This window comes from Lithobates pipiens, unplaced genomic scaffold, assembly GCF_037356315.1.
Source record: "Lithobates pipiens isolate NorthernLeopardFrog02 unplaced genomic scaffold, aLitPip1_a1.2 Scaffold_16, whole genome shotgun sequence".
NCBI classification, from domain to species: Eukaryota; Metazoa; Chordata; class Amphibia; order Anura; family Ranidae; genus Lithobates; species Lithobates pipiens.
The window spans coordinates 189,937,235-189,964,946 of NW_027507748.1; the positions used below are offsets into that span (position 1 = coordinate 189,937,235).

The 27,712-nt window shown below is 38.7% G+C and overlaps 1 protein-coding gene across 2 annotated transcripts in view; it reads left to right on the plus strand.

Moving 5' to 3' along the window:
- The window catches only part of TBL1X (transducin beta like 1 X-linked), a 475,925-nt gene that overhangs the window by 345,633 nt on the left and 102,580 nt on the right, over positions 1-27,712 (plus strand). For both annotated transcript variants that reach the window (XM_077480837.1, XM_077480836.1), the window contains 2 exons: positions 3,482-3,589; positions 25,704-25,849. In XM_077480837.1, the coding sequence (XP_077336963.1) occupies positions 3,532-3,589; positions 25,704-25,849 (204 nt within the window). In that variant the 5' untranslated portion in view covers positions 3,482-3,531. The remainder of the gene's footprint in view (positions 1-3,481; positions 3,590-25,703; positions 25,850-27,712) is intronic.

Consider the following 27,712-nt stretch of genomic DNA (forward strand, 5'->3'; position numbering starts at 1 on the left):
TCCCGCCGCCCTCCGGTGCTTCTACCGACTCACCGTTTCCATCGGTGAGTCGGTCACAGGATTCGCTGGCCCCAGCAAGTAACCATAGAGATTTCCGGTGGACTAGATTGTCCCCGGAGTCTCTATGATCGTTCGGAGGCTGGACACGATGTTATGACGTCACGCCCGGCCTCGGTATTCAAATTAATGGCGCCAATCTGGCTAGGAAGCCAGGATCGTTTTTTTTTTTTTATTATTCTTCCCAGCCTAGAGGGGAGATATGGGGTCTTATTGACCCCATATCTCACTGTAAATATGCCCGATCGTGCCATATTCCTATTACAAGGGATGTTTACATTCCTTGTAATAGGAATTAAAGTCATAATTTTTTATTTTTTTTTAAGTGTAAAACTAAAAAAATAAAAATAAATTTAACAATAAAAAAAAAAAAATGTAAAGCGCCCCTGTCCCCGTGAGCTCGCACACAGAAGCGAACGCATACGTAAGTCCCGCCCACATATGAAAACGGTGTTCAAACCACACATGTGAGGTATCGCCACGAACGTTAGAGCGAGAGCAATAATTCTAGCTCCAGACCTCCTCTGTAACCCAAAATATGTAACCAGTAAAAAAATTTAAAGCGTCGCCTATGGGGATTTTTAAATACCAAAGTTTGGCGCCATTCCACAAGCGCGTGCAATTTTGAAGCATGACATGTTGGGTATCTATTTACTCGGCGTATCCTCCTCTTTCACATTATGCAAAAAATTGGGCTAACTTTACTGTTTTTTTTTTTTTTTTAAGCATGAAACGTTTTTTTTTCTGAAAAAAATGTGTTCGAAAAGTTGCTGCGCAAATACTCTGCGAGATAAAAAGTTGCAACGAGCGCCATTGTATTCTATAGGGTCTTTGCTAAAAAAAAAACATATATATAATGTTTGGGGGTTCTATGTAATTTTCTAGCAAAAAAATTTGGAATTTTACATGTAGGAGAGAAATGTCAGAATTGGCCTGGATGCGAAGTGGTTAAAACAGTTAAAAACTGGCTATCCAGTGTTTAACTGGAAGGCATACTATGAAATCCCTAATACTCAACAATTTGTTTTTGTCTATTGTTTGATAACATTAAAAGGATAGCATTTACATGAGATATTCACAAAATTTGCTTACAAGGAATTTAGAGAGAGTTTAAATATAGATCTAATGAGATGTCAGTGAATAGATATTATATTAGTCGTTTTGTCCTATTCATCAGCACCACACATAACTGGTTGCCGTGACAGCCGTTATAAACTTCTCCATAGAGACTGTACTAATCTATTGATATTTCCATCCATGTTACCATTTGAAGAGTTTTATTCATACCCAAGGTCCATTGAGCATTACCTCCCTTTAACTTCAAACATTTTGCTTTACTTTTACCTGTTCTCAACTGATTAAAAGTGTGGCTTTGTATTGCAAAATGTTCCATCAGAAATTAATTCATTTTTACATGTTAATTTCATTCCCTCTGGGGAATGACTGTCACGAAGTATTAAAATATAAAAATGCATTCATTTCTAAATGATAACACAGACATCTGCAAGAACAGGGATAGAAAATACTCCCCACTGTGTTATTTAGGAGTAATATGTAATAAATTGTGGACACTGTTGCTGCAGGGTGAGTTAGAGGTGATAGACTGTAAGGAGAATGGAAGAAGAATGGAAGCATAAGAACATACCTTATTTTGTTAACAAGCAAGGGTTTTAAGGATAGGAGAGCATTTTTGATTCAGAGATTTAAATTGCTATAATGGGACACATGATCTGTCTCCTTTGGTATGTCTGCGTCATAATATTGAAATAATAGAAATGAGAACACACTGACATTTGCTTGCTTATTTACGGTTTTAGGTCTTGATGTACGCAAAGAAACTTATCAATATTCAGAACCAAAAAACTTTACATTTCAGAAAAATGGTTTTGTGTAGCAAATAATGATGATTTTGCTTTTAATTACTTAGTGCATCAATTTCTGAAAATAAATGTTACATTGTATTTAAAAGGTAAAATACTGAGGTCGGATTCTGCAATTCTGCAGTTGCTCATTTCAAATTGGCTGCCCTATTGCAATGCCTGTTAACATGCAATAAAAAGTGACATCAAAATCTTCATTTCATAAATTCCAAGAACAGTTTGCATTCATTGAGAAAATGAAGTGTTCTCTGAGTGGGAGCCTTGCTGAGTAAAAGATCTGATTGGCTGATATTGGCAACAGTTCCACTTTTGTTCTCATTTTCTTTTTTGTATGTTTTATGAAGCTTAAAGCTTAAATTTGTCAGAAAGTATTAATATGCAGAGATATATACTGAGGGAAATATAACCGTGCATCATATACACCCTGGCGTTAGAGACCCCAACAAAAACACATTTATGTAATTTTGTTGGGGTCATTCATGTAAGAGTTAATTACATTAAGCTTACATTGGTTTGTTTTTCTTTCTTTGTTCGCTTTGTTAACCTGCTTCATTTACATTAGAACCCTTTTTTGCTTGACCTACTATCAAGGGAAACCCCATCAATGGGGACACAAGTGACAATAAAAACTTGACAAGAGTTCTGACTTTTACCTATTTTACTTAGAATTCAAGTTTGGCTTTCAAGTTTAAAATCTGTTTAACATGTATATAATTTCTAAGGATATACTGAAACTGTCATAAATAATTTACTAGCCCCTTGAAGACTTGCCGTGTGATGAAATGCATTGGAAAGAGACTGATGTCATCATGCCTGCTCAGACGAGCGATGGCACTAATACAGGCTAATCTCTGCTTTTACTTTTCTAAGTACAGCTTTTTGGAATAATAAAGTGCCATTTGTTTTACAATACTTTACTATGTAGTCTGTTTGCTCTGTCCTCCTAGTGCTGGGTGTTTCTTTATGTTTTGGCTGAGACCGCTGGGAAACATGGTTGCTGTCTCATTGAAAAGCGCTGAAGACCTAATTTTATGGGGGTCAATATATCTGGTAAAAGGCTAGTGTATGCCCAGGTGGTGGAACACTGTGTGCGATCACATTTGAGGAGAGTTTTACTGCACAATCTTCTTATTGCATATAAGTTTGGATCACATTGTGGACTGTTTGAATCATTTCTGTGGAATATTTATGCTAAGTTACATTTTTTGGTTTATTTTTCTTAATTTGTTGAAGTCTAGAATACGGTTTCACGTTATTCACACAAGTGAATTTATTTGATAGTGTGATAAGACAGTGAAAGATAACCTTGTTGCCACATATAACTTAATCACAGATTATGTGAGCCTTTTCTGTGATCATTTAAAAAGCTTTATTTTGTTAAATTATTTGTGGAAGCACTGTATAAAACTGAATATGACTTTTATGAATGGTTTGGGGATTTAAAAGGGATAGCGCCACCCTATAATTCTAATGTTAATGTTAATAAATAATAAATGTGTTGGTTTCCTACACTTACACCAGTGTTTCCTCTTTGCCTATTTCAGAGCGGGAATCTTATTTCCTGTAGACCTCATCATTTTGAGGTGAGGCTAAGATGAGCATAACCAGTGACGAAGTGAACTTCTTGGTGTATCGCTATCTTCAGGAGTCAGGTAAGCTTTATTGTAAAGTTTTCATATGTTATTTATACAGTTTTATGCATGTTGTTCATATGTAAAACTTTTGTGATATGCCATGCATTTACCTTTAATCCTGTTTAATCGTATAAATCCAAATCTTGTTGTCTGTCAGAATACTATAGTATTTCTAATTCTGTGAAAGTATTCTGTAAATAATGCTACTGGGTACTTTATTATTTATCTTTGGGTAATCTATACTGTGAAAAATGTACTGGAGAATAAGCAGCAGCAATTTCAAGCAACGTAACAACATCCATGACCCTTGTTGATCAGTGGTGAAGTTCCCCATTACATTGGTCAGTGTTAAAATGGCCCATTATGTTGGTGCCATTGGTTAAGTGCCCTGCTAGGTTGATGATCAGTGGAACCTAAATAGATCATCTGTGTCAAAAAGTTACTTACCTGGGAGACAAATGACTTTGTGTCCTGCTGAATAAAGTAATCAGTAGAAAATTGCAGGCACCATCATGAGAAAGCTTGATGGTGCCTGGTCCCATGGGAGATCTATACCAATAAAAAAGGTAAATATTGTTTAGCAGCTAGGAGATCATTTAATACTATTGCCTCTAAATGACATATCCTCACTGGCTTCTGTTTTCAAACAAACTGATTGAGATACTGTGTGATGTCATTGGCCAAATATGGCAATGACCAAGTTTGTTCAATAACGTCATCAGTGCTAGCTCAGTAGTAGTGCTACAGCAGATAAATGATAGATCCACAGCTGGTTCTCAAATATACTGCAGTCCTGACCATCTGTCATTGACATCATTGACCATCCACTGCTCATATTTTTATATACAGAGGTGTCTGGGGATCTCTCATTTGTGACAGTAGTGACAGGTCAACATCATTAGGCTTCGCCGATCATGATTGATGTGGATTTAATAGTTGAATGGCTTGACTGAAATTACATTTACATCACAGGGGCACCTTTTTTTTAATTTTTACAATCTGGGGGCTGTTTTTTCTTTAGGAAGACAGCGTCCCAACTTCTGAACTCTACCAGACCACATGCTTCCAACATTAGAAAAGTACCTTGCAAGGGAGGGGGCAAAGTACCCCCATTGCAAGGTACCAAAGTACCCCCATTGCAAGGTACCTTGCCCCATGTAGAGAATGCAAGGGCCTTATTCACACGTCCTTTCCCCAAAATAAATGTGGGGGTCTGTGGGATGTTGTCATTAGAATCTGAAAAAACCCTTCCGCCCCTCCTATGTGAATAAAGTACCAGGTTCCTGTTTCCCTTAGTCACAAAAAAATGAAAAAGTAAATAAAAATAACAACATTGTAAAAAAAAGTTATTTATCTAAATAATAAATAAATATATAATGGCTCACATTGTAAACTCAATGTCAGTCATGTCATCCAGTGATGTCAATCCCTGTCAATCATGATTACTTGCCCCAGTTACATTTGATCCACTGCTTTGAGGACATGACAATGCTGCATTGCTGACAATCCCATCAGAAAAATCCAGATTCCTGGCCAGCTTTAGTATGTTCTCATTCCGGCAGCGATCCTGGATGACATCATTGATTAAAAATTGTCATTACCAGATTTGGTTAATGATGTCACCCAGGATCCCTGCTGGCTTGTTTACAAACAAAAGCTGGCTGGGGATCCATCATGGCATTTAGGGGTGGTAGTGCTACTGCTGCTAAGTGACAGACTTTTGGCTTATGTTTGTTTTTAGGCAGTCAAATGGCCCAAATTATGTTCAACCTAAAGCTTATAATAGAAAATAGTAATAAATCTATGGTTCTAATCTTTCCCCAAAGATAGAAAAAGACATTTGGCCGGAGTTCTACTTAAAATTCACACAATGGTGCACTATACAGCGTTCTATTTGTTTTAGCAAACTATCACTTCATAATGCATTTTGTAGAATCGACTCTTACCACTTGGGCATATAACCATTTCCTGTTTACCTTCATTCTGAAACTGCCTAACCCTGTCCACACCACAAAATATCAAAAGACAGGTCACTATTTCAGCAAAATCTGCCCAATTGTCTGGCTTTTTAAAGTCTAATTGACTAAAAAAAAATGTTGTTTTATTTCCAATTGTTTCCAACACTAAAGACATCTGGATAGCCAGGAAGTGAAAAAGAACATGGTAATGTGCACATAATCTAGCCCCATCAGATGCATTTTTTTCTGTTCACTAGTTTCTGCTCACTAGTTGTTCTTATAGTCCAGCAAAAATATGCACTGTCAAAAAGTGTGGTATTGGGGGTTCTTTGGCTTCATTATTTTTAAAGTGATTGCATCAGTATTTTCAATCTTTCTCCCCAACAATTAGGTATTGTTGATGTCCTGAAGAATCGTTACAATACATTTTTGAGTTCTTTTCAGTCTATGGTAAATGCATCTCGTAGCTTTCCTTCAAAATCTGGCCTAATGTCACCTTAAGAACTTTGCTATTTATGTGCTAACATGGCAGAGTAGAACAGAATTTGAACAATGAAGTATTCCTGGAACATTACAAATAGGCCTCAGCTGTGGAACAGCGGGCAGCTGAGAAATGAGAAGAATTCAAATATTGTTGTTTAAGTGATACTGGGTTTGAACTCAGTGGCGAAAGTACAAAACACATTGTCATTGTGCAGAAATAAATTCCATCCACGGCAAACCAATGAGAGCCAAAGATGAGGCCCGAAGATTTCCTTAACCTTCCTTAATATTGTAGAGACTTATAAACTCTCAGGGCTGTTTGTTAATTTGAATATACAGTATGTGTTAAAACCATATTACATATTATTCTAGAAGATGGTGCATTATGCTGATTGGTTTCATATTGGTTTTTATGTAACCATTGGCTCCAAGGACTCATAAACAGTTCTAACCTTTACATAATGTGTGCAGAATGGACCCTAATGGTACAGTTTTGGATATACACTAACCAGCAATGACTTTATGACCATCAATCTAATATTGAGATGGACCCCCTTTTGCCACCAAAAGAGCCTTTTTCCCACCAAAAAAGCTCTGACCTGTCCAGGCATGGACACTGACACACATGACAGGGTTTGCTGCTGTATCTGGCACCAAGTCATCAGTAGCAGATCCTTTAAGCACTGTAAGTTGCATGGTGGGGCCTTCATGGATCAGATTTGTTTTTTCAGCACATGCCACAGATGCTCAATTGGATTCAGAACTGGAGAATTTGGAGGCCAAATCAACACCTCAAACTTGTTGTGTTCCTTAAACCATTCTCAAACCATTTTAGCGGTGTGGGAGGGCACGTTATCCTGCAGAAAGAGGCCACTGCCTTTCAGGGCTTTTCCATAAAGAGGTGTACTTGGTCAGCAACAATGTTTAAGTAGGTCAAATAAACACATCTTGAAACGTGTTGCACAAACCTTTCTTCAAGGCCTCCTGAAGATGTTTCATCCTCTGCTCCCTCTGCGAAGGCAGGATGAGTTATGCAACTGTACCCTTGTAATGTGGATCAAGAAGGGTTGCCAGCCAGTAATGATCCCTCTCCTTGATCCTAGGGTATTTTTTCAGGCTTTGCAGAATCAGGGAGGCCATGCAGTGTAAGTTTGCTAAGGCATTCGATTCTGAGTCCTCTGGGTCACATTATCAGTAACTACCTCCTCCCAGCCATGTACAACTGCTTGGGTTTCTGGGGACTGAAAACCATCCCTTGAAGGCTGCTGCTGAGTGTTATCCTATACATCCATGCTGACACAATCCTCCTTCTCCTCTTCTTCCTGTGTGTTTGGTGGGCCTTGAGAGTAAAGGAAGTCCTCCTCTTCCTCCCACTGTTCTGCCTCAAGTGCCCTGTCCATTATTCCAGGAAGAGTGTGCTCCAGCAGGAAGACTAGAGAGACAGTGTCACTGATGCATGCATTGTCGCTGCTCACCATCCTTGTGTCAAATGGTGACAGGACAGTGCATGCATCCTTGATCAGTAGCCACTGGCATGGAAAAAAGAAGCCAAGCTCCCCTGATCCTGTCCTGGTGCCATACTCGCACAGGTACTCATTACCCAGTGCACCGTGAAGGAAAGGTGATGTCTATGCCTATGCCTGCTGGACTATTATCATGTAACATGAACCTTAATGCTGACCTCCTTGTCTAACGAGGCCAAAACATTGCCTTCCATATGCCAGTAGAGAGCCGGAATAGCCTTCTGTGAAAAGAAATTGTATTTTGGAGCCCACCACTGAGGTACAGCACATTCCCCAAGTTCTCAAAAGGGGGCACAGTCTACCAGCTGAAAAGGCAGCAGTTGCAGTGCTAGCAATTTGGCCAAGCTAGTATTTAGATGCTAAACATGTGGATGGCTGGGACCGAATTTCTTTTTACGGTTCAGCAACTGGGGTAGAGAAATGTGTCTGCTAAAATCAAGTGGTGGTGTACTGCTATCAGATTGGCTGCAAGTGCTTGGGACACCTATGTCTATACCTTTATTCCTCTCAGTGCAGGTTTTTGCGAGGACTGGAGGTATAGTAGGGTTGGGGATTCCAGATGAGGAGCAAGGAGAAGTCCACCTTTTTCTTTGATGTAGATCTTTCAAGTGCTGTTGCCAACGGACTGCATATCAGGTCTTCATATGTCCGGTCAAGCATGTGGTGCCCAAGTGGTTGCTGTTCTGGTCACGCTTGATCTGCTTCAGGCATAGGTTGCAAACAGCAACAGTGCAATCTGCTGCACACGTGTTGAAAAAGGCCCACACCAAAGGAACTTTTAAAAGTTAGCAGGGAGTCAGAAGCACCCTGCACCTGTGGAGCTCTGTGGTGTGATGCATTAGGGTGGCTGCCTTTAAGCTACCCCCCTAGAGGATATTCTGCCTCATTGAAGCTGTGCCTCCTCCTCCTCCTCCTCACTTTCCTCCTCTCTTCTCTCAGGCACCCAAGTACAGTCAGTGACCTCATCATCCCCTCCCTCCTTATCACTGGAGCAAACTTGGCAATATGCTGCAGCTGGGGGAACATGACTCCCAGTTTCTTGTACTTCTGTGGCACCCCCTCTCTCTAGGCTCACGGTATTCCCTTCCTCAACCTGGGAACCAACATCGGAGCCTTCAAATCACTGCGTATTCTCCAGCATGTACCCGACACTGTGGTCGAATAATTATGGGGATTTCTCTGTGCATGATGGAGCTAGTGGAATAGGCTTATTTGGCAGTTGCATTGGAAAACAAACTACTCTCATCCTGTGTGACAGAGGATGAGGAGGATGAGGACAGCTTTGTTATCCACTCCACCAACTCTTCTGCATGTTGTGGCTCAATAACATGGCCAGCAGCAGAAGAAAAGGACAAGCTTGCCCCACAACCACCTGCAGAGGATGCACAATGTCCACGACCATCACTGTTGACTGTAGACACAGAGGCTGCTTGCCCTCTTTTAGTGGCCTATGAGTGTCTGCCTCTCCTTGGTGGCCTTCTGGACATGTTTTATTTTGTGTCTTGCAACACCACACTACATTGTATTATATACTGAAGTGTATTAGACACTATACACCACCGAATGCACTCTATATATGGGCTACACTGAATGTAGAGTATGTATATATATATATATATATATATATATATATATATATATATATATATATATATATATATATATACATATATATATATATATATATACATATATATATATATATATATATATATATATACATATATATATATATATATATATATATATATATATATATACATATATATATATATATATATATATATATATATATATATATATATATATATATACACATATAAATATATATATACATACATATATATATATATATATATATATATATATATATATATATATATATATATATACACACCGCCTGAAGTGTATTAGAAACTATACACACTGTATTAGATATTTTGTACACCACCTGAAGTATGTATATATATATATATATATATATATATATATATATATATATATATACACATACTAGACTCACTATATATATATATATATATATATATATATATATCAAATACACTGCCACTAACTGAATAACCTGCCTGCTTAATCTAACTCAAGCCGCTATGTAAACAGTTCTTATATAGTGTGGGGTGTGGGCTAGGTCCCCCTAAGTCATGATTGGCCAAAGATAAGCCATAAAAAGATAATAATATTAGTAATAATGGTAAAGATCCATCCCAGAAGTCTACAGCCTTGCAAAGTACAGTACAAGTCTGTACACTTAACATTTGGACCTTTATTATTATTACTATTATTATTTGTAATCTTTTAAAGTTATATCTTTGGCTCCCCTTTGTTTTATAATAGGGTAGTAGGGTAGAGTAGTCTGCTTCCTGCAAATGCTAGTTTTATCCAAGCACCATATAACACTTGAAAATACGTCACCTACATGCCATAATGGGAACCATTTCAGCGATTGGAAGGATAATTTAAAAGTCTTTGCTGTGTTATTTTGCAAATGAAGGACATTTACAGCAAGCAAAATCAATCTTATAATCAAGGATTTATTTTAGTAACATTTTATGTAGATTACCTCTTTTAGTCATTATTTTTATAGCTGTTAAGAATGTATGAAACTGAGTAGAAATCATCACGTATGCATAAACCTGTCTTACCTGATATAGTGTTAGCACAATTTATTATCCAAACACTACAGAATAACATTGACTTTGTAAAACTCAGCTTCCTAAATAGCAGACAATTTAGCCTTTCTGTGTTCTACAATGCATCAGGCATAGCTCTCTTCTAGGACATAGCAACATGCTTGTATTTTAAAAATAGAGGTACTATGTTAACAGAAAATACAGTGTAAAGGTAATGTGAAAACTCTTATCTCACTTAAATGTCAAGACAAACTTATTTTCACGCTACATGATTGAAAAATAAATTTAAATTAGGACTTTATATTATGTCATCAACAGTAAGGACTTGTTATAGTGCCATGTTAAAATATTGAATTGGTGACATTAGAGATCAGAAATAAAAGGACTAATTAGGTTAATTGCTATGGAAATATGTCAGTTGTGATACATTAACTGAGAAGCTTCTTGGATGCATTTTTGCATATTCGTGGCACAAGATAACATCTGTTATCTAGAAGACAATGTTATAAAGGAAATGTGTAGAGTGATTTTTAATACCGTAAGATTGTTTTACTAAAGCAGTATTGTTCACTGCATAAAGTGAATGTTCTCTTAGACCAGTGATGGCGAACCTTGGCACCCCAGATGTTTTGGAACTACATTTCCCATGATGCCCAACTACACTGCAGAGTGCATTTGCATCATGGGAAATGTAGTTCCAAAACATGTGAGGTGCCAAGGTTCGCCATCACTGTCTTAGACTGTAAACCATAATTCTCTCTTCATAAATATAGGTTGAGTACAAAAACCCCAATTAATTAATCCATTAACTCCTTCACCCCAAAGAGTAAAACAAATCTTAATGCCTAAGCACAATTTTGCAACTTTTACATGGACTAGTAAAACCATACATATCATCACAACTACTTTGTGTATCCAGGTGGATTATACCTTGTTTTTTCCAGGACAAATTGGGCTTTATTATCAGAGAATTAAAACTGGCCCACAATAGTAAAGACATTTTTATTTTTTTAAATGTTGCTGTATATTTCTTGTTATTACCATAACTTACCACCAAAGATCAACCCAAAATAAATGTTCCTGCTTCTGAAGATCGCAGCAATACCACTTATGTGTATGTTTGACGCTAACTGATGCTGATGCTAGTTTTAAAAAATAACAAATAAATGCTGCCCAAAATATACTGACCCTGATCTTTCACTCTGACCTTTGACCCTTATTTTACCCAAACACTAACCCTGCCACTGACCTAGATCAAATCTTGATCTAGGTATTTTTTCTTTATTTTATTTTTTATTATTTATTCTTCTATTTATTTATTTTTACACATTTTTTTCTCTCTTTCTGAAAGGAGAAAGAAAGATACATTGTATCTTTCCTCTCTGTTTACAACGAGTGAAACACAGGGACGAGCTTCACATTGACTGATCACTGTGGTAGCCAATCAGAGGATACCACAGCAATCAGGTTACCCGGAATCGGGAATTTTGGGACCCGATCAATGGTACAGGACCTGGGGCACTCAGCGAGACTGCGGCCTCTATGCTGGGAGTGCACTGTGTGATGTGCTCCCAGCAAAAGGGATATACGCATATATGCAGCCCCACGGAAAAAAGCCCAGTGCAGTGGGGCTGCATATATGTGGTACGTATGCATCATGGGGTTAAACACAGTAAAATGAATAGCAAAAATACCTTTCATTATTTGTGAAGGTCACAAGATTGCTTTTCCCTCTCCATCACTCTGTACAGTCCAGGTTTGTAGATGAGACAGCACGTAATGTATCCTGGTGACATCACTGCTGCTTATTTCCATCCTCTGCCCCCTGTGTGTATAAAAAGAGATTGCATGCCTTGCCTAAACATTATAAAGAAAGTTTATCTTGCACATTACAATTGTACACTTTGTTAAGGGATTGCTTTTTTTGAGGATAAATAACAATAAATCACTAGAGAGGATATCAGGTGTAAAGTGTAAAGCAGCACAGTTGGATGCAGGAACTGTGGTCAATCATGTACTTAATACATCCTGACAGACAATGCTGCTTATAATTTGGACTGCTGGAAGATAGAGTTGGACATGGTACACAGGGCACAACATTAAGTGTTTTTAGAAACAGGAGCATGCACAATGTGATGATGCTGCACAGTCTAAATCAACTTTCAAATTGTTGAAGAAGGAAGTTGGTATAACTGTCAGGATCATAAAGTATTTTTCCATCCTGAAAAATATTCAATAAAAGGCATTACATTTGAACAATTTTTTTCTGAGAGTCTTTTATGATAAATGTGTTTTTTGGATTTACAAATGCTTTACAGAATAAAACAAGGCTGCATTCCCTTAGGTCATCTAATTATGTGCAAGCAAAAATTCTGTTTTATTAATTTAAGTAATTTGTAGATCTTTACTCCTCCATGTCAAGTGCCCCACTAGCAATCTGACAAACTGAGGCTGGATTAAAACACTGGAACCCCATGGCAACTGTTCATGCCTTAAATCTGACCCTATGAGCTACATAAAGTTCTCTGGTTTTGCTGGTTTCACATAGCAGACAATAGAATGCATTACAACATTACCTTTGCCAAAGCATCTATCACATACATATATACAGTGGTGTGAAAAAGTGTTTGCCCCTTCCTCATTTCCTGTTCCTTTGCATGTTTGTCACACTTAAGTGTTTCGGAACATCAAACCAATTTAAACAATAGTCAAGGACAACACAAGTAAACACAAAATGCAATTTGTAAATGAAGGTGTTTATTATTAAAGGTGAAAAAAAATCCAAACCATCATGGCCCTGTGTGAAAAAGTGATTGCCCCCCTTGTTAAAACATACTATAACTGTGGTTGTCCACACCTGAGTTCAATTTCTCTAGCCACACCCAGGCCTGATTATTGCCACACCTGTTCACAATCAAGGCATCACTTAAATAGGAGCTGCTTGACACAGTAAGGTCCACCAGAAGATCCTTAAAAGCTACACATCATGCCGAGACCCAAAGAAATTCAGGAACAATTGAGAAAGAAAGTAATTGAGATCTATCAGTCTGGAAAGGGTTATAAAGCCATTTCCAAAGCTTTGGGAATCCAGCGAACCACAGTGAGAGCCATTATCCACAAATGGCGAAGACATGGAACAGTGGTGAACCTTCCCAGGAGTGGCAGGCCGCCCAAAATTACCCCAAGAGCGCAGCAACGACTCATCCAAGAGGTCACAAAAGACCCCACAACAACGTCCAAGGAACTGCAGGCCTCACTTGCCTCAGTTAAGGTCAGCGTTCATGCCTCCACCATCAGGAAAAGACTGGGCAAAAATGGCCTGCATGGCAGAGTTCCAAGGAGAAAACCACTGCTGAGCAAAAAGAACATCAAAGCTTGTCTCAATTTCTCCACAACACATCTTGATGATCCCCAAGACTTTTGGGACAACATTCTGTGGACCGATGAGACAAAAGTGGAACTCTTTGGAAGGTGTGTGTCCAAGTATATCTGGCGTAGAAGGAACACTGCATTTCATAAAAAGAACATTATACCAACAGTAAAATATGGTGGTGGTAGTGTGATGGTCTGGGGCTGTTTTGCTGCTTCAGGACCTGGAAGACTTGCCGTGATAAAAGGAACTATGAATTCTGCTGTCTACCAAGAGATCCTGAAGGAGAATGTCCGACCATCTGTTCATGTACTCAAGCTGAAACGAACTTGGGTTCTGCAGCAGGACAATGATCCTAAACACACCAGCAAGTCCACCACCGAATGGCTGAAGAAAAACAAAATGAAGACTTTGGAGTGGCCTAGCCAAAGTCCTGACCTGAATCCTATTGAGATGTTGTGGTATGACCTTAAAAAGGCCGTTCATGCTCGAAAACCCTCTAATGTAACTGAATTAGGACAATTCTGCAAAGATGAGTGGGCCAAAATTCCTCCAGGATGCTGTAAAAGCCTCATTGCACGTTATCGCAAACGCTTGGTTGCAGTTGTTGCTGCTAAGGGTGGCCCAACCAGTTATTAGGTTTAGGGGGCAATCACTTTTTCACACAGGGCCATGATGGTTTGGATTTTTTTCACCTTTAATAATAAACACCTTCATTTACAAATTGCATTTTGTGTTTACTTGTGTTGTCCTTGACTATTGTTTAAATTGGTTTGATGTTCCGAAACACTTAAGTGTGACAAACATGCAAAGGAACAGGAAATGAGGAAGGGGGCAAACACTTTTTCACACCACTGTATAATCTGTCAGATAGACGCATACTCTAATTCAGTAAATTAATTTACATTGCTTTTGGAAATAAATATTTGTCATATGTGCTGAATAAGCTTGTACTTCAAAAGTTCACATTTAGTAATACAACATAGCTTGGCAAAATTAGACTTCATGGGGTTGATTTACTAAAGGCAAATCAAACCCATATAGTCTTTACTTTGTAAAGAGCCATTTCGATTAGCTTGAAACTCTGCTTACTTCTATCATCCAATCATGTGCAAGCAAAAATACTGTATTTTTAATTTCCTTGCATGTGAATGAGTATACTGTGCAGAGTGAATTTATTTTATTTTTTTTCCATAAAAGATTTTATTGAAAGATGCATAGCATACACACATGCGAAACAGGTAAACATCAAGTACAAAAAGTGCTGCCACGACCCTTTCAAATCGCATGAAAGGCAACATATTTTCAATGCTGTGATGGTCGTGGCTAATAGAACAGTGCTAAACAAAGATCGTCATAGCATATCAACAAACGTATTCAATGTTTAATTGGGTAGGCAGGAGAGGGTAAAGGAGAGAGGGGTATGGGATGGAAGACTATCAGAAGTAGGGGTATAAGGGGGAAAAGAGAGAGGAGGTGGGTGCCCCCCCCCCCCCCGCGACATCGCATCTCTTAGTTCTATAAGTTAATTAAAGTATCCCTACGTAGTGGGGAAAGAATGCCTTATATTTGTCTGTGGTTTGGAAGTGTTTCCTGCAGAGTGAATTTTTAGCACATTCGCTAAACCAAGTGAAATTCCCTTGCAAAATGAAAAATTCCCTTGCAATATGAACAGCTTATTTGCCATTAGTAAATTAATCCCTATGTTTCCAAATGACTGCACACAGAAGTAGACCTACTGTACCTACAAAGTCAAGACTTGATTACTTATTGCAAAGTCCAAATGAGCTAAAAACTTGAACATTTTGTGTCAAGACATGATCCCCAAAAGTCAAAAGAACAAGTGGGCTCAGATTAAAGAACCAAATAGTTGTTTATAAGAGTTAATAATGAGATGTACAAACATATACTTTCTAAAATGTTTGATTGGATATTGGCAACATCTTACTATAGATGCATAAGGTACATTGACAATTTACATTATTGAAAAACACCAATCTATGCATAGGACTAGGAATGTGTATATATCTTTGATGAGTACATGCATACAGATAACCTACATGTGGTCTGTGAAATGCCACAATACCCTTTCCCAGTGGGAAATTTTAAAAACATGTAGAATCTAATTGGAAAAAAAGGTCTTATCATGATCGAGGTCAATGTTATACAGCATATCATGATAGTTATTACACACCGGTCTGCAATACATTTGATAACATTACACACAGGGCACATGTCATACTAAATTGAAGAACTACTGTCTAAATGTGTCAGAAACCATGAAATCAGACCAAGACAGAATTACAGTTAAATCACACTAGCTTAATAATAAAAGTAAAAAGAACAACCGTAGTCAAAACATAGCCAAAGTTCAGTAACCGTAACCGATAGTCAGGGATCAATGTAGTGGAATAGCAAGCAGGATCTGGAGCCAGTAGGAATGTCAGCAAAGCAAGTCTTGAACAGGATCGCAGGAGATAGTTTCTGTGATGTGTCCAAGGCGAAAGCAGAGCTCTTCTGGACTGGATGGCTTAAGTAGGCAAGACTGATGAGCAGGATATCATCAACAGCTGAGTAACTGTGGAGAGATAGGAGCTGGCAATTAGCCGACAGCTGAGTGGCCAGCTCAGAGAAGGAAGGGCTGAGCCCAGCCCTGACAAAATTATACCCTGCAGCCAGTCCCAAAGGAGATATCTACATTTAATTATAGATTAGTGTGCTGTGTCACATGTATGTCGGGATGAGACTTGCACATTTTCAATGCAAACAATATCCCCATACAGGGTGAATAAGTATGCAGAATAGGAGCCAATTGCGGCGACATTAAGTATTAGAGAACCAAAAGGGTCAAAAAGTCATAAGTGTATATATAGTCTGGGACATTTGAAAACATTTGAAAAGAGAACATGGGTGCGGGAAGTTAACCAGGTAAAAAAAGTAACCAAGTAACAAAGCACAGTTTAGATCCTGTCCTCTACCTAAATTTTTCCACTTAGATGTTCTTTCACCCATTCAGGGCGTATTATTCCCATTCCACTAACCTGAAGATTTAAGGATTTTATCCAAAACAGTTTACAGTTCAAAAATCCAAAAGATGCTTTCGTCCTATTTTAGCTTTTAATGCATTTGTTCATCTTCAAAAGTTTCAGACTCTAGTCAGTCAGCGACTGCCTTTCTTAATTGCTTATGTAGCACTAACCCCCTGAAGGAGCTGCTGGTTTGATTGGGCTTACTGTTACCTTCTTCACCTCGATTTGCGTCTAGGGGTTTCCTGTGGTAGATGGCCCAGAAACTTTAGAGACTGACGACAGATCCGCTTAAAGGGATTTTGTATTTGCAAAAATGTAGTTAACGAACAGTCTCTTAGTATAGGATCAGAGGATTAGGCGGAAAGTTCAGGTACTCTTAGTGTCAAAGTCAGTAAAAAAGAACTTGCTTACTTTGAATAAATCCAGAGAATAGCCATTCACAACTGGATGTTCACTCAAGTCTCACAAGGCCTAGCAGCCAACAAGGTGCTTAAATCAGGAATAAGTCTCTGCCACAGATGTTATTGTAGAACACGTAGAAATAAGTCTCTGCCACAGACATTATTGTAGAACATGTAGAAAATTAGGACTTGTAGAACACTCGTGTGATACCTGGATCTTTCAGCCGGTTTGGCGATACCCACGAGATTGGATTCACTTAGGTCCCTCAGCCTCACCAGGCTCTTGCTAAGAAGCCAACCCGTACGTGGCCTTCTTCTGAAGAGTCCTCCCCTGGATAGCTACAAAGTTGCTGGGCCTCACCACAACTGGAGACGACACCGGACCAACTCGAAATCCTTTCTTTAGTTTCCTTGCCTTGGGCTAGCCTGCCCCGAGACCTAAAGTCGGGTGGATCCACACTCCAGGCCATAGCCTCCCTGGGGCTGGTCAGGAGTACCAGGACCATGGAGTCAGAACATACTTCTGGACCAGAACCCCGAACCACGTGACATCAGCATATTAAGTACCCTCTCCCAGAAAGCACAGCAAGAGTGACACTCCCACTGGGCTGGCTCCAAGAGAAAGTAACCTTAAAGCACCCAACCAGACTGTGGTTCCATGCCTGCCAGAAGAGACAGTGCCCCCTATGGCCAGGCTGAACACCCTATAGTCCTGAAGACTGATGCTGAGGTCATAATTTGGAACAATTATACCATTTCAAAACATATAGAGTGTGCTCTTCAGGAGCCGGCGCTACACTTAGAGACTTAAAGACTTCTTAGCATCCATTGGGATAAAGGATGCATAACTATACATTTCTATCTTTCCTAGTCATTACCAATTCTTTGCTCAGCAGTTGGCAATTACCTCTATCAGGGTGTGGCCCTTCCATCAGCCTTGCCTCATCCCTGAGACTATTTACTAAGGTCCTAACTTCAGTTTTGGGTCTTATTCACCTCAGAGGTATTTTAGTCATAGAATACCTGAAGGATTTGTTGTTACAATAACAGACTTCTCTAACCTTGGAGTCCACTTTGAATAATGCAGGCCTTGGAGGTCTTCAAATGGGTTCTGGACTTTAAGATGATATTTCTAATTCCATCATATCACGTGGAGCACCTAAATCCTCCCCAGATACCTTTTAGGTCTTTAGGTCTTCCTATCCCTGGAAGATTAATAAAACTGCCTTTAAAAAAGTCTCATTTACTCAAATACACTCCATGACTGCAATGGAACAATATCACAGTGCTGAACAAATCCGGTATTTCTTCTCAGCAAGATGATCCATCTGTACCCTTTTAAGATTCATTCATTTGGAACATGCTTTTAAGATCATAAAGCTACTTCTTGTAAGGTTGATCATTTGGAAGACTTAACCTGGCCATACATGAATCTAAATTTCAATCCATGTATGGCAAGGCTGGTTGTACACAAGTCAATCAATGATAAAAAGTGAGCTTATGTGTCTGCATTGGAGCCCCGAACAACTGTGCAATAACAAATTGCTTGCCAAAGTAGCAAACAAGTATTGTATCTTTATGATACTGCATATTGTAATATACAACTGAAAAAAAATCTCTTCTGAGACAGTTTTCTTCATCCAACAGACACTACTTTAAGGCAATTGTTTGTATTTATCTGCTATATATAGCAAAACATTTTTTTCTGTGGCTATGCAATAGAGTCTATCACACAATCTTCTGATAAGATAAACAAGCAGCTGAAAATACAGCAGTGAAATTCTAGAAATATAAGAGGCAGGCATTGTAATACTAGGCTACTCAACCTCCGAAAAATTAAGAGAGGAAAAAAACAAAAGGCAGAAGGCCACAGGAGAGATCCTTATTTTGTAGTAATTTGAAAGATAGCTTGATACAATTTAATAAGAAATGAAAAAATGTGGTGATGTACACATGTCTGTGAGGTTGCTGAGCTTCTATATAGGGGGTCGGACAACCTGGTATAGGAGCCTGTGGGAACCATAGTTGTCCCTATGCAGAGGCACTTGCACACTATGCTAAGTAGGGTGATCAGGACAATCCTGTGCACTGCAATCTAAGGATTCTGGTTTATTTGCAAAAAAGATGTCTTGGACAACCAAAAATTGGGAGGTAGTGTCAGCAAAAGCTTTCCAAATTTAAAGGACAAGCTAGGAAGCTATTCCTTCATAAAATGATACCCATATATTCTTTCATCAGTCTCCTAAGTACCATCACGAGGAAGTGGCCAGTATGTTGCCATAAAACATGTTACCTGTGTTTTTATATGATTCAATGGAAAATGGACATCAACTATATGAAGAATCAGCTTCCTATCTTACTGTTACATTTTGCTGCCTCTGCTGACACTACTTTTCAATTTGATGATGCTGGAAGGCCTCTTACTCTAGCACAACGAAGACAGTCTGGTACTTACAATTAGATCGTTACTGATCACTCACTGTGTTTATTCAGACAAGGAAGGAGCCAATAAATTACATATTTACCAGCCCTTTCCCCCGCTCTCCATCCTAAAACATCCCCTGCAGCAGCCAGTGAGAGAGGAGTAAAGGGGAACCCACAAAACACTGCATGGAGGGGGACATGGAGGGGGTACCTGGGCAGCAGGGGGAATCTGCACTGCACAGGGTAATTAGGATGTGCCCAGACACATGCCGTGTGCATGCCTATGAGTAGATATTTATTACCTCAAAAGCAAATTGTCAACTGTATGAAGTTTTTATTAATGCTTTCTTGAGGTTCTCATACTGCTGCTTTTGTCCACCTTCACAACCTCGAAAGTTATTGCTGGCATTGAATGGCTGCCTTTTGCCATAGTTGTTAACCCTCTGATCACCCATGTCTGAGGTCAGGTTTGATCTGGTGGTGAAAGCCGTCTGTGAATGGGCACTCAAACTACCAAAATGCCTAAAGACACCACACTGCAACATATTTCAGGACAGTATCAGATCTCTAATTTTAAGTATAAGAATGAAGGGAGTTTTTCAATAAATTCTCAAAATTAGAACTACTAAAAATCATAGCATAGCTGTGATCCAAAACTAGAAATAGAAATGTTAATGTTTTCCTTTCATTTCAAGACAAATGACTGTTGGGAATGAAAATAGGAACCATAGCAGCAATGCGGTGTAAAGTACTGCATTCCCTTAATTTATATTTTTATCTCGACAAATAACACAGCAGTGCTTTTTCAGTGTAGTTTATATGCTGTATAAGAAATATGCAAATCAAAACATAAGGCTGTGTTTTTGGTTGCAGAATAGCTTCATAAGAAATCCAGACATATAATTATTTCCAAATAGCAAGGAAAGCTCAGAAAATTTTTTATTTTAAGCAGATTAGTCTTCTGCCAGAGACCCACAGTATTCATTGCGTGTATCACATCGGAATTAAGACTGCTGATAATGACTTATACAATGCCTTGGTCCCATTTCATATCTTCTTTTGTGCTAGGGCTCTTGAAAACTGTATTCGCTTCATATAAGCTAGCTTTTATAAAGACTGTTAATCACATTGCTAAAGAAATAGACTGTTATCCATCATTTAGAAGCATTAAGGGCCATGCTCAATCATTTTAGAGGTAAAGTACAATTTCTATAACAAAAAAAACCCCTACCCCCCTCCCAAGTGTTTACCTTGGACCCCAAAATCTTCTACAATGACGGTCATGTCTGTGTAACTATAGATTTAAATTCTGCTAAGGCTCCTAATGCCTCTAGTTTAGAAGTACTGCCCCATTAAAGCCTATAAAAAGTCATTAGATGGGGCACAATTAAGGACACTCAAGCTGGCCATACAATAGTAGAACTGTGTTTGAAAATGTTTGTTCTAACTACGTTCGTTCAATCTTTTAATCATTAGTGGGGTCAAACTGAATTTTGGGAAAGTCAATTGACTCCCAAATTGACTGTTAAAAGCAAACTTTTTTAAGTACTTTCAAAAGACATTCATCATGTCATCGGATGTACTGATAAGAATTTTCATACAACCATTTGTTAGAAAATGTACTTGTGTTTAGCCAGCCTAAGAAAGATTTTGGACCCAAGGATGTAAACACTTGGTGAAGTAACTGTTGCCATAGAGCACAAAATAAGCGCCTAGGTAGGGGGATTTTAGGTTTCTTTTTACGTTAAGTTGTCCTTTAACATCTTACAGTGAAAATTTCCAAACCATTTCGATCTTTTGTAACCATTTGTATAGCAGCGGAGATAGCACCAGCATCAGCTTATCTGCTGGATTGAACAGTGTTGGCCACTTAACACAAAGAGTTTCTCGAAAGGAAAAAAGAGCAGAGCAATAATCTTATGAGTGTGCTGTTGCTCCTTCAATGTCCAATTAAATGCTGGGGCAGGTCACAGACCAGGCTGCACAGTTCAACTACAATGAATCCTGTATAGAGGTTTTAGGGAGTGCAGGTCCAGGGTGCATAGTCTGACACAGGAACCTGAATAACAAAAAGAGTAGCAATACAGTATTTTTAGCAGATAAAACAGTACACATGTATGTACTGCAACAGTGTATTTCACTTTTAGATGTAGTTTAGCTTTAACACAATGGTTAATTTCTTGATGCTTCTCTCAGATGGTTAGAACAAATGTCTTTGTTGCCTATAGTAATTAATTAAAATTTTTGTTTCAGTATACTCTGTAAGCAATTGTTATTGTATAAAGCTTTTCACTCATAAGAAAACAGACAGAGGCATCTCTAAGGGCAGTATTAAAACTTTTAGTATCCCAAAGGGATTAAAAACACTTACAGGATGAATGATGAAAAGGGTGCATCATAAGTAAAGTGGGGCAGGTGACCTGGTATCAGGATGGTCCCAGTGTGTGTCAGAAATTCCCAGAATTTATGATAGTCAGCAGCATGCGATCTCAGACAAGCCAGCAGGGAGAAGCCACAGCTCAGGAGGAAGAAGTTTTAATACTGCACTGAGAGGCGCCTCTTTCTGTTTTTTTTTGTATACTAGAGATTGCTCTCCTCTTTGAGTGCAGCCCTAAGTGCATGAAGACTCCTCATTGAATATTTTACCCCCAAGAAAGACATCTATCTGTTAATTTCTGCTATTCAGAGCGCCCTCCATACACATCTTTTCATTCATGATGCCTATTTCACTACAGACGTCACACTGTAATTTATGTTACGATAATTGGACCATGATGGTAAAAGAAATGCAAGATTTCCCTATCCTAGACGCTATATGTGTAGGGCTACATAGGGACAATAACTCTGTCAGCACTTTAGGTATTTGTGAGGGGGCTATTTTTAAATGGAAACACAGTGATTATTAGGGATACACATAAGTGGTCAGCTGGACCTTCCTCTCCAAATGATAACATTTAAAAAGTCGGATGACATTTTAAAGCTTTCACTCAACTGGAGGTTTATTCCACTTGCTAGAGGGATATCACCTTTCTGGTCTGTTTGTTTAAATTCAGATTGTGATATTACATCTCTTTATGCCTAATTGGAGACAAGATAAGATAGTGTTGGTCCTTTTAGACACCAGCTTATTCTCTGATTGTACATGATGAACAAGCCTCGTTTGCAGTGCAGATCCTGAAGAAGCGGTTTTTGATCAGAAAATGACTCAATTTCAAGCGATGTATAAAATGAGAGTTGGAACTGTATATGATGTGTTTTAAATTACATTTGATGTGTATTTTACATTTTGAATAAAATAAAGAATGTATGAATCGTGACAGTGCTGAGCCCTGCAACAGTGTAGAAAAGTTTGTTACCAAGGGTTCCCATCCAGGCAGGTTGAGGGGCTTAAGGGTGCATGTTTCATTCAGAGGAACTAAAAGTCAATTTTTTTCATTTGGTCCTCTCCCCACTTTTTGGGAGGAGTGTTTGTGCAGCACCTTAGGTGTATTTTCTTACCTTGTAAACAGAACAAAAAGAGATAATTTCACTGGATTTGTATAGACATGTGCGCCGTCAATAAATTTGTTTAGTTTCGTTACATTCCTTTTCGTATTAGCCGTTAATTCATATTTTGTAATTTGTGTCTGAAATTCAATTTGGATTCATACAAAATACGAATTTCGATTCGTTAACTTTTTGTAACAATTAGGAACGTTTGTTATGATGAATTTGTCATTATAAGGGGCTCCCACCATCCCTGTGCTGTGCTGACTAGGTTTTTAACTTCATCGTAACGAATAATCGTAATTAACTAAAATTCTTACTTTGTCCGATTCTGAATCTTCCATCAACTACCAGTACCAGTCTCCCACTCCCATATTTAAAAAAAGGTAAGGAATTTGGATCTGAAATTTGTAAAGGAAATTTCATATTTCGTACAAAATTCGGAAGCATAGCAATTCGTATTTCGGATCCTCCCGAATGTACAAATTTACCAAAATTCGTACAAATTTTCGATTCATATGAAACTAATCGCACATGTCTAATTTGTATAGATAAAAAAAGTTTTTCATAAACTCACACCCTCCAAACCAGACACAACCTGGCTTACCAGTAGCTAAATAAAGCCCCCTATTTACAGTGACTCTAGATTTCTGACATCTACAGTATTAGGGTTAGCCAACTACACATTTTTCATATCAGGGAGATGTCTAAAGCATAGTCCTTTTTTTGCTTTGAACACTTGCAGAATGACCCACTCTTGATGTGGTTCTTTGTGACCCACATGCCAAACCAAACACTACATCCTCTAGTGCTATCAGTTTATTCACCTCTTAGCATTTAAATTGCATTTTTAATTTTCAAAAAGGAACTCTCTTAACACAAAACATTATTATCTTGCACAAAAACCATGTAAATCATTTGTTCACCTTTGGTATATAACTGGTATTCCAAATGTAAGGTGCTATTAATGTTTTCTCTGTACATTAAATAATGTAAAGGCTTATTCAAAAGACCTGAAACAGATTTCAACTGTTTTTTTTTTTAAACAAATTGTAAGGGATAGAAGCACATTCCACACATCACTGTATAGAGGAAGGTTCAAAGTTGTATGGTCCTTGAGACTGTATGCACGCAACTTAAGCACTATGTGTTGCGCGACATCAAAACCATAGACCATTTCTTGCCACACACAAATCAACTGGTCGCTAGTTATTGAATTCACAGCTCCAACACTCTGATGTTTCAGATCTTAAAGAGTAGCAGGCATACGTGGGAAAAACATGCTTTCTTTTATGTACCTACCACAGATAAAAATCGCAAGGGGTAAAGTCTGGTGGCCTGGGAGGCCACAGATAATAAACACAATCGTGTTGTCCATCTCTTCCAATTCATCATTCTGGATTGGTGTCATTCAGATAATGTCGGACCTCTAAGTGAAAGTGAGGCGGGGCACCATCTTGCATGAACATTTTTCTATTTGCTTATGCAACCATCTTCAATTAATCTTTTATGCCCCTCGTAAATTTGCTTATGACGAGAAGGCTGTTTGTTGATACAAGGGCGGATATCACTTTGCACTGGATACACACTTCGCAAACTGCAGCACACAAAATGACTTCTCCTGTGGTATCGCCATTTTCCTATAAACAAGAAACAGTGCCGCCGTGTGGCATTGAATGGAACTTCTTGGTGGGCTTTAACTTTGAACCTTCCTCTATCCAGTGATGTGTGGAATGTGCTTCTATCCCTTAGGCCGTGTACACACGGGCGGATTGTCTGGCCAACTAAGTTCGTCAGACAATCCGACAGACAGTCCGTTCAAAATTTGCATGAACGGACTTGACCACACACGATGAGCAGACAGTCCGCTGAAAGCGTGCGCGATGACGTGTACAGCACGTACGACGGGACTAGAAAAACGACGTCCAATACACTGCAATGCAACCTTCGGCCGTGTAAATCCTTTCTGAGCATGCGCCATACTTAGTCCGTCCAACTTGCCTACACACGAGCGGACTGTCCGCTGAAACCAAGTTTGGACGGACAAAACCAAGTTTGAACGGACAAAATTTCGGAAATTCCGTAAGACTTTGTTCATCAGACAGTCCGCTGAAAAAGTCCGCTGAAGCCCACACACGAGCGGATTGTCCGCTGAAACACGGTTCAGAGGACTAAGTTGGACAGACAATCCGCCCGTGTGTACGCGGCCTTACAGTTTGTTTGAAATAAAAAGTTGACATCTGCTGCATCTTTTTGAATAACCCTGTATATTTAATGAAACATGGTTCATCTTTATTGTATCCTTATTTTGCATCATAGGTTAATCTAAATTTCCTTTTAAAGCATTTCAACTGAAAGAAATTGCTCAGCTCTATTGGTCACCAGATAAATACTGAACATTGTACATCAAATCATAGCTGGGTGCACAAGCTTAACTCTTTAGGAGGTATTTTAATCAATTACAATGCTGATGATCATTATGCTTCGATTTCCTGCACAGGCATAATTGTTTGGAAGACATAATCGCTAATATCTCGCATACCGCTTGCTTATAAAAATATTCACTTTGAATAGGCAGTGTTTTTTAGGGCCAAAATATGTAAATTTGGGGAATTTTATTAGCTAGTACATTTCTTTTGTTAATGACAATATAAAATACATTTTTGTGTATTGTACCATGGAACAGAAAAAGTGCCCAACCTGGTTATAAATCTGCTGCTCTAGCAGGTTGTTGTTATTATTATTATTTTTTTTTAAGCAGGGATGTTATTTTGATGAATGTCATGGCTGGATTTCCTTGTTTTCAGGTTTCTCTCACTCTGCATTCACATTTGGAATTGAAAGTCACATCAGCCAGTCTAACATCAATGGGACACTAGTGCCACCTGCCGCTCTTATCTCCATCCTGCAGAAAGGTTTACAGTATGTGGAAGCTGAAATCAGCATCAATGAAGTAAGTGTCTTAAATGTAAGCTTGTTAACAATGATTCATTGGTGGCAGTCAAATTAGCTACTGTAAGTGAGCGTCTTATATAGGTGCGTGCTTGTCCTGCTATATATAGTGTAGAGAAGTGATGCACATTGTTTTGTTGAAAGTAAACTGGTAATTAATGTATCCTTACTTAAGAAAGATTTGTTTTAGAAAAACTAGAAAACAGAAAATGAGAGCAAGCATTTTCTAGCTGCCTATAGTAGCTAGACAATATCTAGGCATTCACTTAAAGCAGAACTCCAACCAAAAAAAAATATAAAAATGAATTGTCAATGTAAAGATAAAACAAGGAAACCAGTTTCAGCATCACGCCAGAGATCTCTTACCCATTACTTTTATTCTGACACTAGATGCCCCCAGTCTAATAGCCAGCATTATTAAACCCACTTGCTCTGAACCCATCCATTAGGACAAAAATAATGTTAGCAGATACCTGTAAGGCACTGTCATAGGGGGAACTGTCCCTCAGCAAGCTGGAAATTCCTAGCACAATGTCAGCTTTATCATTTATGAAGTAATAGTCGTATTGCACTGCAATTAATATCACATGGGTACAGTATTTGCACAGTCATGTTCGGGAAGAATTTGCAAGTTGCTTAATCCATAGTAAATCTGTTGCAGCAAAATTATTAAGCTGACATATATAGAAATAACAGATAGCCTAAATTGTCGAAGAAAGAATTTGCTTCCAAGCTCAGATGATGTACAGTAACTTTGGCCGTAGCGCTTCTGATGCATTTATGCAATAAAAACTATAACAATGTCTCCTCTCCCAACGTGCCAATGTTGGGGCTGATGATAGGATACTGGTAAACCCAGCATGCCGGCATTCAATTCATACTTAAGTAAATAAGTAATTACTGAACGCCAGCCCATGTAAATTAGATTCTTCTCCTTAGATTATGCTCTATCATCTCATCATCTAGAATCAGCTCTACAAGTGTCAGACAGACATGCCTCCTGCTTAAGACAACATAAAAAATACTTTAGGTGAGCGGTCTAATGCCACAGCCCAAAAGGGAAAATACACAGTAGCTCTGCCCCTCTGAGGAAGTTCGGTTGAGACTGACAGCTACTTTGAGATATTGCTGACTGATAAAGATGGCTGCCTTCCTGTCCCTGGGGTAATGGTGATTGGTGGTGAAAGCCAACAGTTTCTCTGAGATGTTGCTGGCTGTTAAAAATGCCTGTGGCCACGGGTAGACTGACAGCTTCTTCACTCGGATCCTGTAGCTTGCCTGTGGCAGCCGGCATTTCTATATTAATGGGTAATTAATTGCCAGTTCCGGACACCCCTCATCAGATGTGTTCGTGCAATCCCTGCACCCTTCCCCTTCTCTGATCTGACAACTAAGACCTAGAAATTTCTCAAGGCATGTCTCCTCATTGCTTTGCTCCTCCCCTTGGCTGCAAGCAGTGTCTTGTTATTCTATGTATAAAACAATAATAGAAAATGCAGTGGAGACAAACTATGTAACAGTGGTAATTGTGTAAATTCTTACACTAAAATATGATAATATACAAGGTAACTCAACTAAAGTGAAATATAACATATAAAATATAAAACAAACACATGTGCATATGTAGGCATAAAAAAGTCCAGATTAGGTCTTCCAAAACACCACAGTGACACTTTGCAGAAAGGGAGTGTTCAATCCACTTTGGCAACCACCACATGGGCCTCCACCAACCACAAGCAATGGACAGAACATGAGGAATCCACTACAGAGTCAAATCGGCATAAATATGACAATCCCATCAAGCAGAGATCCAGTTCATATTGTTTGGCTGGAGTTCAGCAATATATCTCGTAAATCCAATCAA